Consider the following 16,130-nt stretch of genomic DNA (forward strand, 5'->3'; position numbering starts at 1 on the left):
TGCCTCCGTTTTTCAGGACAGCTCTTTTTTCCAGTATCTGCACGGCTTACTCACTTAACTTCTTTCAGGCCTGTTCTTAAATGGTATCTTCTCAGTGGTCTTCTCTGACCATGCTGTCTAAAATTGTCTTTCTCCCCCTGTACTTTTTATTCCCCCAATGTGCTTTTTCTCCATAGTACTTCCCATCACCTGACATATAAAATGTACATGTTTACTTACTTGACTTGTTTCTCACCATAAGAATGTACACTCTATGCGGGGCAGGAATTTTTGCTTGTTTTGTTTACACTATATTGACAACACCTAGATCAGTACCATATGTACAATTTTTTTTTTTTTTTTGAGATGAAGTCTCGTTCTGTCGCCCAGGCTGAAGTGCAATGACATGATCTCAGCTCACTGCAACCTCCGCCTCCTGGGTTCAAGCAATTCTCCTGTCTCAGCCTCCCAAGTAGCTGGGATTACAGGCATGCGCCACACGCCTGGCTAATTTTTTTGTGTTTTTAGTAAAGATGGGGTTTCACCATGTTGGCCAGGCTGGTCTCAAACTGACCTCAAGTGATCCACGTGTCTTGGCCTCCCAAAGAGTTGGGTTTACAGGTGTGAGCCACCGTGCCCAGCCTATGTACAAATATTTGTATGATAAATAGGAACAGGGAAGAAAGAACATAGGTGGAGGATAGGTAGGCTTAAGGATCTGGTGACAGGAAAGTGAGTGTATTCTTGCTAGATTTATACCAGTTATGAAGCAGGGCACTAACTGAGAATAGAGTTGGACAGGAAGAAGGATTATCAGAGTTTTGAGGAGAGCAGAGTAAGTGTAAAAAGTCTTTGAGAGTGGAAAGGTGAACTTTCCAGGTGTGATGTAAGATTACTGAACAGAGTTGAAGGGATTTGTGGTTTTCTGAAATAGAACATGTTTCTCTCTTAAGTCAGTAGAATTTTAACAATATTAAGCTATAGAACAGAGTAACGAAGTGTGACGTGTAAATGCTTACTGTTTTTAAAAGAGTAGAATTGTTTTTTAAACAGTGATCGTTATAGTATTGAATTTACACCATTGATTTAGAATGTGCCCTAACATCCTACGTTCTTTTTAGCCTTACCAGTAATTCTAGGATCGTGGGACTCCTGGCTCAGCTGGAGAAGATCAATGCTGAACCTTCAGAATCAGACACTGCCCGATATGTTACATCAAAAATTCTTCATCTGGTTCAGAGTCAAGGTAAACATTGATCTCTTCTTTGTTTTTGAAATGCTTTTTTAATTCTTTAAAAGTGGATGCTAAAAATGTTCAAACTTCTAATGAATGGATGATTTTCCACAAAAATTGAACTTTCAGGCTGGGCGAAGTGGCTCACACCTGTAATCTCAGCACTTTGGGAGGCCAAGGTGGGCAGATCATGAAATCAGTAGTTCGAGACCAGCCTGGCCAATATGGTGAAACCCCATCTCTACTAAAAAATACAAAAAATTAGCCAGGTGTGGTGGCATGCGCCTATAGTCCCAGCTACTCAGGAGGCTGAGGCAGGAGAATCGCTAGAACCTGGGAGGTGGAGGTTGCAGTGAGCTATCAGCCTGGGTGACAGAGTGAGACTCCGTCTCAAAAAAAAAAAAAAAATCGAACTTTCTCAGATTAACTCGAGTAGAGAACTGAATAACCTTGGAGGAAATTGATCTTCAAAGCATTGTTTCTAATAATGATTACAATTTTACTTATATATGATTGCCACCCTCCAGTTTACAAACAGTACCGAATTCCAGTGCTACTTGATACAGATTTTTGGCAAAAAGATATCAAGTAGCATAGAATATTGGTTATTATGTGGTCCTCACTTTGAAATTCAAGCTCTACCATTTAGTGGTTGGGTACCTTAGGGAAGTTAATTGAATTTCTAGGATGTATGATAGCTGTACCATCTCTGAAGTAGAGGTAAAAAATATCATGGGGTTGTCAGGAGATTTACATGAGAAGCATGTAAAAAGAATGTTTAAAATGTTCTATAAATGTCATCTGTAATTAGACATTATTTTTATATTTTATGATGGTAATAGTACTAAATTGATATCAAAACCCTGACAGAGTACGCAAATAGTATTGACTTTGTACTTAGGAACATAATGTGAAAAGGCTCCAATAAAACATTAGGGAGTTAAGTCTATACATGGAAATATGAATATCAGTGTTAAAGAACACATTTTGCCAGGTGCGGTGGCTCACGCCTGTAATCCCAGCACTTTGGGAGGCCGAGGTGGGTGGATCACAAGGTCAGGAGATTGAGACCATCCTGGCTAACACAGTGAAACCCCGTCTCTACTAAAAATACAAAAAGTTAGTTGGGTGTGGTGGGGGGGGCACCTGTAGTCCCAGCTAGTTGGGAGGCTGAGGCGGGAGAATGGTGTGAACCCGGGAGGCGGAGGTTGCAGTGAGCCGAGAGCGTGCCACTGCCCTCCAGTGTGGGCGACAGAGCAAGACTCCATCTCAAAAAAAAAAAACACATTTCAGGAATGCAAGATGGTTTAATATCAGGAAATATATCAGTATAACAATATCTGAACAGATCAAATAAAATCCATATAATTATCTTAATAGATAGTAAAAAGGACTTTGATAAGACTAAATAAAAACTGTGCATGATTTGAATAAGAGAAAACCAGCAGCTACTTTAATATTTGACAGTGCACATAAAAGGTATTTCTGTTAGAAGTAAGGTCCAATAATTATAATCTTGATTTAATTTTTTAAAATTTCATTATTCTGGAGGCTTAGGTCATTCTAATAAGATGTTTGGCAGGCATTTACTGTTTCAAGAGCTCGGAATCTATTAACCTTTCTTCTTGGTCATAGACCCTTATATTTATTTTGATAACTTCCTCCCATGTAATCCATGCATTTGGGGGATAGTTGACACCACCCCATTGTTTCTCACATAATTTAAAATACCTGTACCTTTGAATTAAAGCCACTGTATTGGATTCCAGGCTCTGGAAATATTATACTTATTAACTAAGGCAACTAATGAACAAGGATGTTCATTGTATCAGTACAAAATTAAATGTGCCAGGTATATTCACTGCATTGTCATATGGAATACCTCCTCCTCAAAAAAACCAAACAAACAAAAAATCCAACAAAAACAAAAGAAAATGAATCCTTCAGACCTATCAACACTTTTGTCCATTGCTCCTACCACTGTAGACTCTTCTTTGTGTCACAACCTAGAAGCCCCTACTCCAGCATTACCACTGAAAATACTCCTAACCATACCACTATCAGAGAATGACCCTCTTCCCACCACTGAAAATACTCCTGACCCTACCACTATCAGAGAATGACCCTCTTCCCACCACTGAAAATACTCCTAACCATGCCACTATCAGAGAATGACCCTGTTCCCACCACTGAAAATACTCCTAGCCATACCACTATCAGATATTCCCTTGGGGTGTGTAATATAGTGACTGTTTATAGTGCCTAGGGTTAGCCAACCAACACAGTATAAGTTGGTAGTGAAAGACTGTCCCATCCTTTATAGGATAATCCAGTTAGCTACCCATTTGGGAGAGAAAGTTTGGAAATTTATAGTTGAAAGAAGAAATGCAAACAACCAAGAAATGTACAAAAATTTTCTTTACTCCCTTACAGTTCAGGAACTGCTAATGAAAACAACAAAAATATCTTTCACTGGTCAGATTGACAGAAATTAGAATGACAATGTCTGGTGCTGTTGAAGGCACGAGGAGAGGGTACTCTCATACACTGTTGGAGGTGTAGTAATTATTACAAATTTGGAGAAAATAATCTGGCAATGTGTACTAAAACAAATTGCACCTGGTATTTGACCCAGCACCTGGTATTTGATTTTTACTTTAAGAAATATATGTATATATAATTTATTTTACTTTTTTGAGACAGAGTCTCTCTCACTCTGTTGCCCGGGCTGGAGTGCAGTGGTGCAATCTTGACTCACTGCAACCTCCACCTCCCGGGTTCAAGCCATTCTTCTGTCTCAGCCCCCCAAGTAGCTGGGATTACAGGCGTATGCCACAACATCTGGCTAATTTTTTATATTTTTAGTAGAGATGGAATTTTACCATGTTGGCAAGGCTGGTCTTGAACTCTTGACCTCAGGTGATCCGCCTGCCTTGGCCTCCCAAAGTGCTGGGATTACTGGCGTGAGCCACTGTGCCCGGCCAAGAAATATATTTTAACTGAAATAAAAATGCTAGTTAGAGAGTATAGAGATATTCATTGTGGCATTATTTGTTACATCAAAGATCAAGAAACAACCTAAATGTTTATCATTGAGAGAATGTGTGAATAATTTTTGATATAGCCAAACTGGAAATTTATAGTCATATTATGCAGCTATTATGAATAATACATTATTTATGATGGGGACTCTTGTAAGCCCCACACCAGGCTCACACCAAACCAATTAAATCTTATTGTTAAAGCTTTCCAGATGGTTCCAAAATTGAGAGCTACTGCTCTAGAGCAGGGAATGGCTAGCGTTTTCTGGGAAGGGCCAGATAAGACATATTTTAGGCTTTGTGGGCCATACAGTCTCTGCTGTGGAGCACAAGAACAGCCATAGATGATACATAAAGAAACAGGCATGGCTGAGTTCCTATAAACTTTATTGTAGACACTGAAAAAAAAATATTATAGTTGAAACATACAGTTCATATGTGTAACTATGTGCACTCTCTTGGAGGCTTAAATTTAGTATATTACATACAGCAAGTTTCTTTAGTTCATATGACTGTAAATGTGCATAGCCTCATTTTTGTACAAAATAAACCATTATATTTGTATGTAATATTTGTATGAGCCAGGCCAAAAAAATAAAAGGAAGGATACATATCAAATTGTTAGCAGTAGCTATATTGATGGAATAGGAATGGAGGAGAATAAGATAAGCTAATTTTGTTTCAAACACTTTTAAATTGTTGTAACAAGCATATACTACTTACATATTTAAATAATATAAAAAACCAACCCCTACAACACATTTTATTCACACAATTAACTTTTTTTTTTTTGAGACGGAGTCTCGCTCCGTCGCCCAGGCTGGAGTGCAGTGGCGCGATCTCGGCTCACTGCAAGCTCTGCCTCCCGGGTTCACACCATTCTCCTGCCTCAGCCTCTCCGAGTAGCTGGGACAACAGGCTCCCGCCACCACGCCCGACTAATTTTTTTTTTGTATTTTTAGTAGAGACGGTGTTTCACCGTGGTCTCGATCTCCTGACCTCGTGATCCGCCCGCCTCGGCCTCCCAAAGTGCTGGGATTACAAGCGTGAGCCACCGCGCCCGGCCCTCACACAATTAACTTATAAATTTCCATAATTTGCCTCTCGCTAACTACTTATGTACAGTGAACATGGTTACTTGCAATTTCCCCTTAGCTTTTTCCCTAGAAACATTTATATTGTCCATTTTCGTGCAAATGGTTAATTTGTTGGCCCATGGTTGTTGCTAATCTTTCCTTATAATCCTTTTAGTTTCCATAGAGTAGGGAGTGATGTTGTGTCTTTCATTCCTGAATTTGATTGTGTCCTCTCTTTTTTCTTGGTCTGTCAGCTCATTAGTTCTCAACCAGGAGTGATTGTGTTCACCCCACTTTTTCCCCCAGGGACGTTGGCAATGTTTGGTGACATTTTTAGTTGTAAATTTTTTTTAGTGGGGCTTACTGGAATCTGTTGGATAGAAGTCAGAGATGTTGCTGAACATTCTGTGATACACAGATCAGCCCCCCACAAGAAAGAATTATCTGTCCCAAAATGTCAAGAGTGCTGAGGTTAAGAAACCCTAACCTAGCTAAAAGTTTGTCAATTTTGTTGATATTTTTAAAGAACCAACTTCTGGTTTAATTGATTTTCTCTGTTTTGTTTCATTGATTTCCTTCTTTTATTTATTGCTTTCTTCCTTCTGCTTGTTTTGAGTTTAATTTGCTCTTTTTTTGCCTTTTTATTTTTTTACATTTTGAGACAGAGTTTCATTCTTGTTGCCCAGGCTGGAGTGCGGTGGTGCGATCTGGGCTCACTGCAACCTCTGCCTCCTGGGTTCAAGTGATTCTTCTGCCTCAGCCCCCCAAGTAGCTGAGATTACAGGCGTCTGCCACCAAACCCGGCTAATTTTTTGTATTTTTAGTAGAGACAGCGTTTCGCCATGTTGGCCAGGCCGGTCCCGAACTCCTGACCTCAGGTGATCCACCCGCCTCGGCCTCTCAAAGGGCTGGGATTACAGGCGTGAGCCACCGTGCCCGGTGGCCATTTTCTTACAGTGGAAGCCTAGATTATTTATTTTGAGACCTTTATTTCTACTGGAGGCATTCAAAGCCATAGATTTTTCTGTAAACACTGCCTTAGCCACATTATACAAATTTTGAGATATTGTATTTTTGTTTAATTCGGTTGACAATTTGTTCTAATTTGCTTTGTGATTTTTTTATTTGACCCATAGGTTTTTTTAGAAGTGTGTTGTTTAATTTCCCAATATTTCAGGAATTCCTAAATTTCCTTCTGTTGATTTCTAATTTAATTCTCTTGTGGCTGGAGAATATACTTTGAATGATTTCAATCCTTCGAATTGCTTGAGACTTGTTTTATGACATAGTTTATGGTTTCTCCTGAAAAATGTTCCATGTGTACTTGAAAAGAATGTATATTCTGCTGTTGTTGGGTGAAGTGTTCTATACATATCAGTTAGGTCAGGTTAGTTGATAGTGTTGTTCAAATCTCTTATACACTGTTGATTTTCTATCTAGGTGCTCTGTTAATTATTAAGAGTTAGGTGTTAAAATATTATTAAATTGTATATTTATCTTTTTAATTTTGGCAGGTTTTGGTTAATGTATTTTGAGGCCCTGTTCTTAGCTGTGTGTACATTTACAGTTGTTTCATTTTCCTGGTAGTTTGCCTCTTCATCATTGTGAAATACTGCTTTTTGTCTCATAATAGTTCTAGACTTAAAGTTCATTTTGTCTAATGATAATATCGCCACTCCAGCTGCCTAATGATTACTCATTGCATGTCGTACCTTTTTTCATTCCTTTTACTTTGAACTTGTTTGTACCTTTGAATCTAAAGCGTGTTTCTTGAAGATAGCATATTGTTGGATCTCGCTTCTTAACTAGTCTGAGTGTTTTAGTGCTTCCAATTTAATGCATTTATTAATATGATTGGATTTACATCTGCCGTTTTGCTATTTGTTTTGTTCCATGTCTTTTACATTCTCCTCATTCTTTCACTGCTTTTGTGTTATCTAACTTTAAGAAATTGTAGTTCTTTTCTTAGTGGTTCCTGTAGGGATTAAAATGTGCATCTTTTTACAGTGTACTGCAGTGTACTTAATTCCACTCAATATCAAAACTTCCCATATAGCTTCATTTCCTTCTCATTCCTTATGCTGTTATTGATTTACATGTTATGTTTATACATATTAGAATCCCAACAATACAGTGTTGTAATTATTGCTTACACAATCTTATGCTTTATGAAGAAGTTCTGAATGAAGAGCAGGATTAAGAGCCAACAGATTGATAGTTAAAAGTAATGGGGGTGGAATTAAGTTTTCTTAGAAGGAGATGTAGAGTGAGAAAGCTGAGGTTTGTGTCCTGGGAACTGTGCACATTTAGATAGGGCTATAAGAGGGTCTTGTGAAGATAATCAAGTGCATTCACATGATTTTTATGTCTTCCGGATGTTTTACCCCTTTATCATTATGGGAAGTTTCTCTTTATCTCTGGCAGTGTTCTTTGTCTGAAGTTTATTTTGTCTGATATTAGTATAACCCTTCAACCTTTCCTATGGTTGTTGTTTGCATGATATATTCTTTTCTATTCTTTTACTCCCAGCCTTTTTGTGTCATTGAATCCAAAGTATGATTTCTGTAGACAGCATACAGTTCGATCTTTTTTAAAAAAACACTTATCCAGTTTGACAGTCTGAGTGTTTAATTTGAGCATTTGGTCTGTTAACATTTAATGTAGTTGTTGATTGGATTTAGGTCTACGATTTTATTTTCTGTTTGTCTTTTATGTTTTTTATTCCTTTTCTTCCTGTCCTACCCTATTTTGGATTATTTGAACATTTTTTTAGAATTCCGTTTTAATTTACCTATTGGCTTTTTAGTTATACCTCTTTTCATTTTTAAGAAGTAATTTCTTTGAAGACTGTACTAAATGTCGTTAACTTTTCACAGTTTGCTTAGAATTACTATTGTTACTTCATGTAAATTTAGAATCTTAAATTTTTTCTACTGTTCTGTAGAAAATTTTTTCTACTGTTCTACTAGCTGTAGTTGTCATATGTATCTACATCTATATACATTACAACACAATGTTTGCTTTAGCAGTCATGTATATTTTAAAGATATTAAGAAGAAAAAAGGTAGCTTTTATATTTGCAGAGATATTTACCATTTTGGAAGCTCTTTATTCTTTTCTAATGATGTGAGTTTGATTTGGTGCCATTTCTCTTTAGCCTACAGAATTTTGTCATTTCCAGTAGTTCAGGTTGGCTGTGGAAGATTTTTTTTTCTTCTTAATCTGACAGTGAATTTATTTCACCATTTTTGAAGGATATTTTTACTGGATATGGAATTCTGGGTTGGCAGTTTCATCATCGTCTTCGTCTTTTAGCATTTTAAAGTGTGCTTAAAATTGTGTTTCCACCATTTTATGACCTCCATAATTTCAAATGAGAACTCTGTTGTCATTTGAATCTTCATTTTCCTGAATGTTATGTGTGATTTTTTTTCTAGCTGATTTCAGGGTTTTTTTGTTTGTTTGTTTTGATTTTGCTTTTCAAGTTTGACGGCTGTAGTTTTCTTCATAGTTATCCTGCTTGGAATTCACTGAGATTTTTGAATCTGTAAATTTATATCTTTAGTCAAATTTGGGACATTTTTGGTTGCTCAATTTTTTTTTCTCCCTTATTTTCTCTATTTGTCTTGTGGAAGTATACATATATTAGATTTTTGATATTTTTCAGCTATTGTTGAGGCTTATATCTTTTAAGTTTAATTCTCTGTTGTCCAATTTGGGTTGGATAATTTCTATTGTTCTGTTGTCAGTTTCACTGCCTCTTTCCTATGCATCCTTCCAGTTAGCTATTGATAATTTATTTCAGATGTTTTTTTTTATTCTCAAGTGTGCACTTGGTTCTTTTACTTTTGTAGTTTCTATTTCTCTGCTGTGTTTCCCCATCTTTTCATTCATTGTGTACTTCTTGACTTTAATGTCATTTATTATAGTAGCATCTTTTAAGTTCTTGTCTGTAAATCTAAATCTAACATTCCGATAATTGAAGCTCTTGAGGAAGGAATACAGCATTATAATAACTGGGAAGGATTATATTTAAAGAAACCAAAGGAAGATGCAGTAGTCAGCAGTGCTAAGTGTTAGGAAGGTTAGTTAAAGTTCTTTTTGATTGGATTATTAACAAATTATTGATCACAGCAAAAGCATTTTTCAAGTGGTAGGATTAGATGGAAGATTGCAGTATGTTATAATGTGAGTGGCAAATGAAATAATCACAAGGAATATAGAGTACTTGTTAGAGGAGCTTCACTGAGAAAAGAGGGAAACAGAGGGGGAGGCAGGGTAAAATAAGATTTGGTAAGTATGTGGAATAATAAAAAGTGTATTTATTGGTTGAGGGGGAACAACCGATATGTTGGTAGAGGTTGAAGGTAAAGGTTCATAAGAACGTAGAAAGGATGGAATTCAAAATACAGATGAAAGGACATTTCTTCCTAACCTCCACTTCCCTGCTCCTGTCTGCCATTTACTGGCGGAAGGAATGCAAGATTTTCAAGGATTTTGGTACAGGAGCATATAGAGTTTGGTTGTTATTAGTAAAATGTTTTGTTAATATATACTTTGCTTCATTTTAATGAGGAAAAATGTAGGTTCTGAGAAGTCCAGAGAATGAGAGGAAAGATTGAGTGCTACTATAAATGTTGGAATAGCTATGGGCTGTGGCAGGGCAGGTGGTGATGGATGTGAGCTAAGATAAGTGAAAGGAGCAGTTTTGTGTTCCCAAGTGAGATTGGAATTCATTAATTTTATGGTATTAACAGTCTTAAATTGTGGTGTTATTTTTACTCTGATGTAGGAGTAGGGAACTCAGCTTTTTGGGATTCACTTCTGTATCAGGGTTTGTGGTGGGAAAGTTGGTGGGGGTGGGTGTGCTTGGAATCCAAGTTAAGTGTGGAGGGGACTGATAACTGTGGGAAAACAGTGCTACCTCGCACTGGATAAGAAGTTTCAACAAAGGTGACAGTGAGGTTTATATAGTCTATAAAGGAAAGATGAATAAAAATGTTAGGAGGTTATGGTCCATAGGTAGAAGATTAGAGGTTAAGATATCAGAGGCAGAGCAGTTTGAGGTCCTGAGTATGGCCGTTCAGAGGGTTGATGAATTGGAGCACAGAGGGAAGGATTTTGTTATGAGGTCAAGAAACTATGGAACTAGGTATTTGAATGAATTTTCCACAATGACATTGAAGTCTCCCAACATCATGGCAGAATTTGGAATAGAGTAGAAAACTGTTAGTCTAAACACCTAATTTTCATTTAGTGTGAGGTGTAAATAAAACAGTGGTGAATGTTAACAAGGGGAGGCTGCATTATACTGTCTTCAGAGGAAGAGAGTTTTTTTTAACCCTTCATGGAGGTGAAAATGTAATAGCTTGTTAGTGGTGATATTAATATTGAAAAATAATTTGGTTTTAATATTAAATCAGGGGCCTTTAAAATATTACATCAAGGGTACATTAGATATTTGAAACAATGTTTTATTTTACAACTTAATATTTTTTGGTGGAGGCAGCAGGGCTGGAGAAAAAGTAAAGGATAGGTTGCATTGTCAGAAGGAATGACATACTTTTTAAAAAGGAAAAATTTAATTTTACTATCATTAATGAGTTTTTCCTTTTTTTCTGGGTAAATTTTATATTCTTTTAAGCATTAGCAATGTGGCAGCAAGGAACTGGTGAACATTATTTTAGGTCTTCATATCACTTACGGGAGTTTCTGTTTTGAAAGATGTAAGGTTCCTGTAAGTTTAACGAAGTCCAGTAACTGAACCCGAGATGATGCATGATAGCATGAGATTGTTGTTTTAAGATAAATATGACATGTACTCTCCAGCATATTTAATTTGTAGCTAGTCATAGGTAGTTGTCATAAATAACATTATACTATATCCTTTCTGTAGTACATTTTTCCCTCTGTTTACTCCTAATTTAGAGTAACTTAATTTTCAAGTGATGTCAGATTCATGAAGTTGAACAGGATTTGCTCAGAGCAAAAGTGTATTCTAAAGGCTTAGCCTGAGTTTGTTTTTTTCCCATCTATGTTGATATTTTCCTTTAATCAGGGCCTCACTATCTATTGTTCTTCTCTTAAACTCCCTTGACTATCTCCATGTGGAACATTGAATTTGGTATCAGTCCTTTGAACTTCATTGTGGAATATGTACTGTATTGAGAGTGGGTTGTATTGTGTTTTTTAAAATCTCAAAATGTGAAATAAATGGCACTGTCATTCTGTACTAGAAGAATTTCTGGCATTAGTATTCAGGTTTGATATTAAATGAAGTGCATTAAATGCTGGAAGACTATAAGTTTTGGGTTCAGAAACACAAGTGATCACCTGGTCTTTTCACTTGTTTGCTCAGTGATTTGTACAGATTTATTCTCCTTTCTGAACTTAAATCTTTAGATCCATGAAAAGAGTAGTTTTTTTTCCTTAGAGGGTTGAAGTGAGTTATAAATGAGATAACATAGGTATGGAATAGTAAATGTTAGTTCGTTTTCTAAATGTTGACCTAGGATGTACTTTTCTTCTCTTGTTAATCAAAGGAGAAGAATTGTGAAGAAGCTCTAGAAACCTTCACCTAATAGAAATAATTTATGCTGTTTTGGTTTTTTTTGTTTGTTTGTTTTTTTTTTTTTTTTACCAATCCTAATGAGAGGAAAAGGATCATTTGGGTGATCTGGTCTCCAGGTTGTTCAGAAGTAGCCTTTTGTTAGTTTTGTTTATTTTTGTGTGATACAGAATTTTAAAATAGTATTAATACAGGTCAGGCGTGGTGGCTCATGCCTGTAATCCCAGCACTTTGGGAAGCTGAGGTGGGTAGATCATGAGGTCAGGAGTTCAAGACCTGCCTGACCAACAGGGTGAAACCCTGTCTGTACTGAAAATACAAAAATTAGCCAGGCATGGTGGCACATACCTGTAATCCCAGCTACTCAGGAGGCTGAGGCAGGAGAATCGCTTAAACCTGGGAGGTGGAGGTTGTAGTTAGCGGAGATTGTGCCATCGCACTCCAGCCTGGGCAACAGAGTCTGAGACTTCATCTCAAAAAAAAGGTATTAATACAATCATGACATTGGAAAATGATAGTAGGTTTTTGTTGTCACCCATTTTGATGATCAATTTTCTAGTTCTACTCATGAAGATGAGGTAAGACTCCTACCTTACTCCTAGTTCTGGCACCTGTACTATATTATCAATTTTAAGATTTTAAATGGATGAATAGAGATCATCTAATTCATGACAGGAGCCGTGATGAAATGTGAAGAACGCCATGTTAACTGAAATCTTGAAGTCCACATACGGTAGAATTAGCAACATCAGAGGGAAGAATGTCTGTGAACCAAGTTAGAGTGTTTACTGTACCAGTGGAGACTTGTTGAATCTTTATTAGCTATATGCAACAAAACTATACATGCTTTTAAAAATTTATGTTTGAGAAAAAAATTGTTTGCTACTTTTCAGAAAAAACAAGGAGAGAAATGACAGCCAAAGGTTCTACAGGAATGGAAATTCTACTGTCAACATTAGAGGTAAATCAGTGACACACTTTAATTATGTAACTACTACTGCCAAGTGATACTGAAGAAGAAAAAGCCTATGTGTGTATGTAAATACACACAGAAACACATACACATGTACACATATACACACACACGTATATATGTAACAATTTTTATTTTAGAGGTAAAGCCAGTGAATGGAAGTTCATTTTAGGTTTTTAAAATACTATTTGGAATGGTGGTATAAATATTCTAATGTGTATTAGGTGACTATTGAAGTATATTTCCCTTATATGATTATAATGATAACTGTAAATTATAATCCTAACATGCCATTCTAGTTGATAATAGAAAATAAAACATTAGCTGGAAATAAATCTTAAGCTTAAAACAAATGATTGACGTTGAAAATTATCGTTTATTGTTTTAGCTGGTGTACATTTGTGATTTTACTACACGTATTGGTTAACTATATTATACTGATGATAATAGAATTTCTATGCCAGTGTAAAGTTTTGGGTGGACCAACAGGACATATTCAGAATCAGGATTCTGTATTTTGTTCAGTTGCAATGTTAAGAACAAGAAATGAATTTATGTTCTTCAATAGGAAGTCTTAGCATCATAAAGATGTGATTTCTCCCTAGATTGATCTGTTACTTTAGAGCAATCTCAATAAAAGTTACTAACAGGTTTTTTTTTCTTTTTCTTTTCTTTTCTTTTTTTTTTTGAGACAGAGTCTCACTCTGTCGCCCAAGCTGGAGTGCAATGGCGCGATCTCAGCTCAGTGCAACCTCCACCTCCCAGGTTTGAGTGATTCTCCTGCCTCAGCATCCCAAGTAGCTGGAATTACAGGTGCACACCACCATGCCCAGCTAATTTTTGTATTTTTAGTAGAGACGGGGTTTCACCATGTTGACCAGGCTGGTCTTGCACTCCTGACCTCAGGTGATCCGCCTGCCTCGGCCTCCCAAAGTGCTGGGATTACGGGCATGAGCCACTGTGCCCGGCCTAACAGTTTTGTTTTTAAAGTCCAAATGGGTAGACATAATCAGCAAAATAAAAAGCACATTTCTGAGAATGAAGATACATGAGAAGGGACTATCCCCATTAAATATCAAAGAACATTAGAAATCTTCAGTAATTAAAATAATTTGGAAATTATGCACGAGTAATAGACTACTACTATAGTGTAACAGAATAGAAAATCCAAAAATAAAATGCATATGGGAATTTAGTATTATTTATTAAAGGTAGCATTTCAGGTCAGTGAGAAATAGAGTGATTGGTAGCTATCTGGAAAAAGGTAACATTGAATGATGACTTCCTGCATTCCACACCCAAATAAATTCCACATGAAGCAAAGATTCAAGATGGAAAATGGAATCATAATACTAAAGAAAGACGAATTTTAAAATAATCTTACAACAAAGAAGGCTTTTTTAAGTATGAAAAAATAGAAACTATAAAAGATCGATAGATTCAACTATATTATCAACTATATTAACAAAAGGATGTAGAAAAACACGTCATGGATACTTGGAAAACTGAGGAAGAGTTTTTTGGCTTATGTAATTTCTTTGATGTGTAAAGAACTTCTTCAGTTAAAGGCTGGGTGTGGTGGCTCACACCTGTAATCCCAGCACTTTGGGAGGCCTAGACAGGCGGATCACAAAGTCAGGAGACTGAGACCATCCTGGCTAACACGGTAAAACCCTGTCTCTACTAAAAATACAAAAGAATTAGCTGGGTGTGGTGGCGGGCGCCTGTAGTCCCAGCTACTCGGGAGGCTGAGGCAGGAGAATGGCGTGAACCTGGGAGGCAGAGCTTGCAGTGAGCTGAGATCGCGCCACTGCACTCCATCCTGGGTGACAGCGAGACTCCGTCTCAAAAAAACAAAAAAAAAAAAAGAAAAAAAAGAACTTCTTCATTTAGGAAGAAAAAAAAAACACCTCAAAAACCATGTAAAGGCTATGCGCAGTTCTCAGAAAAAGAAACACAGATGTCACTTGAGATTGAGCATTACTTTTAATAAGATAAATAAAACCAAAGTACAATGTTGAAACATTTTCACTTATTAGATTGGTTGTCCAAACTTGGAGAAATAGTCACTCTTCTGCATTGCTGGTGGGAGTATAAATTATTTCATAGAGAGCAATTTGGTAATATCTATTAAAGGCCCAGCTGGGCATGGTGGCTTACGCCTGTAATCCCAGCACTTTGGGAGGCCGAGACCATCCTGGCTAACTAACACAGTGAAATCCTGTCTCTGCTAAAAATACAAAACATTAGCCGGGCGTGGTGGCGGGCACCTGTAGTTCCAGCTACTTGGGAGGCTGAGGCAGGAGAATGGCGTGAACCCAGGAGGCGGAGCTTGCAGTGAGCCGAGATTGCAGCACTGCACTCCAGCCTGGGCGACAGAGCGAGACTCCATCTCAAAAAAAAAAAAAACAAAAAAAACCCATATTCTTTGACCTTGAAATTGTAGGCATTTACCTTACTATACAGATGTACTTTACCACATGTAAATATATATCCTTAGTTAAATTTGAAACTTTTTAATAGCCAAATATTAAAAGCAACCTAAATATTTCATGGGTAGATGATTGGTTACATAAACAATGGTGATATAGCCATATAATGGAATATATCCTGTAGCCCTCAAAAAGAATAAAGAAGCTCTGTATCTATTGATATGTAAAATATCAATGTGCAAAATAGTACCTATAGGGCAATACCATTTGGAGAAATAAACCTGTATGCACGTGTATATTTACATGGATTTCTTTTATGTGTGCATATTATCTTTGGCAGAATGCACAAGAAAGTGATAATGTGATTGCCTTCTGATAGGGCAGTTAGGTGATTGTCACCAGACATATTGTGGTGCCATTTACATTTGGATTCATTTACTTTTATTATCTATTTGATAGAAAGATGAGGAATTTGAATGACAAATTTATTCTTCTAGTAATGTTGATATTAAGCAAGTAATAACTCAAAATGATTTGTAAAAGTTCTTAAAGGTAGAAGGAAACAGACGGAAATGATAAGAGAATAGTGAAAACCTGAATACCTTTGTTCCTAGAGAAATTGGAAAGGTCATTTGTAAAATATGGGTAGTTCCCAATGGATTCAAAAGTTTGGGAATCAAAAATTTACAATGTTTTAATAAAACAAACTATTTATTTCAGAACACAAAAGATCTTCAAACTACACTTAATATCTTAAGCATTCTTGTTGAGCTGGTGTCAGCTGGTAAGTTTTTGTTTCTTTGGTCTAATTTCTGTTCCTAAACAGT

The 16,130-nt window shown here is 36.6% G+C and overlaps 1 protein-coding gene across 7 annotated transcripts in view; it reads left to right on the forward strand.

The window, feature by feature from the left end:
- Positions 1-16,130, forward strand: part of AGTPBP1 (ATP/GTP binding carboxypeptidase 1) — a 200,758-nt gene that overhangs the window by 49,043 nt on the left and 135,585 nt on the right. For 6 of the 7 annotated variants that reach the window (XM_055272087.1, XM_055272089.1, XM_063636285.1 and 3 more), the window contains exons 2-4: positions 1,101-1,225; positions 12,792-12,859; positions 16,024-16,087. In XM_055272087.1, the coding sequence (XP_055128062.1) occupies positions 1,101-1,225; positions 12,792-12,859; positions 16,024-16,087 (257 nt within the window). Of the gene's footprint in view, positions 1-1,100; positions 1,226-12,791; positions 12,860-16,023; positions 16,088-16,130 lie in introns of those variants that run through there. The other variant, XM_055272093.1, reaches the window with a different exon arrangement.

Source organism: Symphalangus syndactylus, chromosome 3, assembly GCF_028878055.3.
Source record: "Symphalangus syndactylus isolate Jambi chromosome 3, NHGRI_mSymSyn1-v2.1_pri, whole genome shotgun sequence".
NCBI lineage: Eukaryota > Metazoa > Chordata > Mammalia > Primates > Hylobatidae > Symphalangus > Symphalangus syndactylus.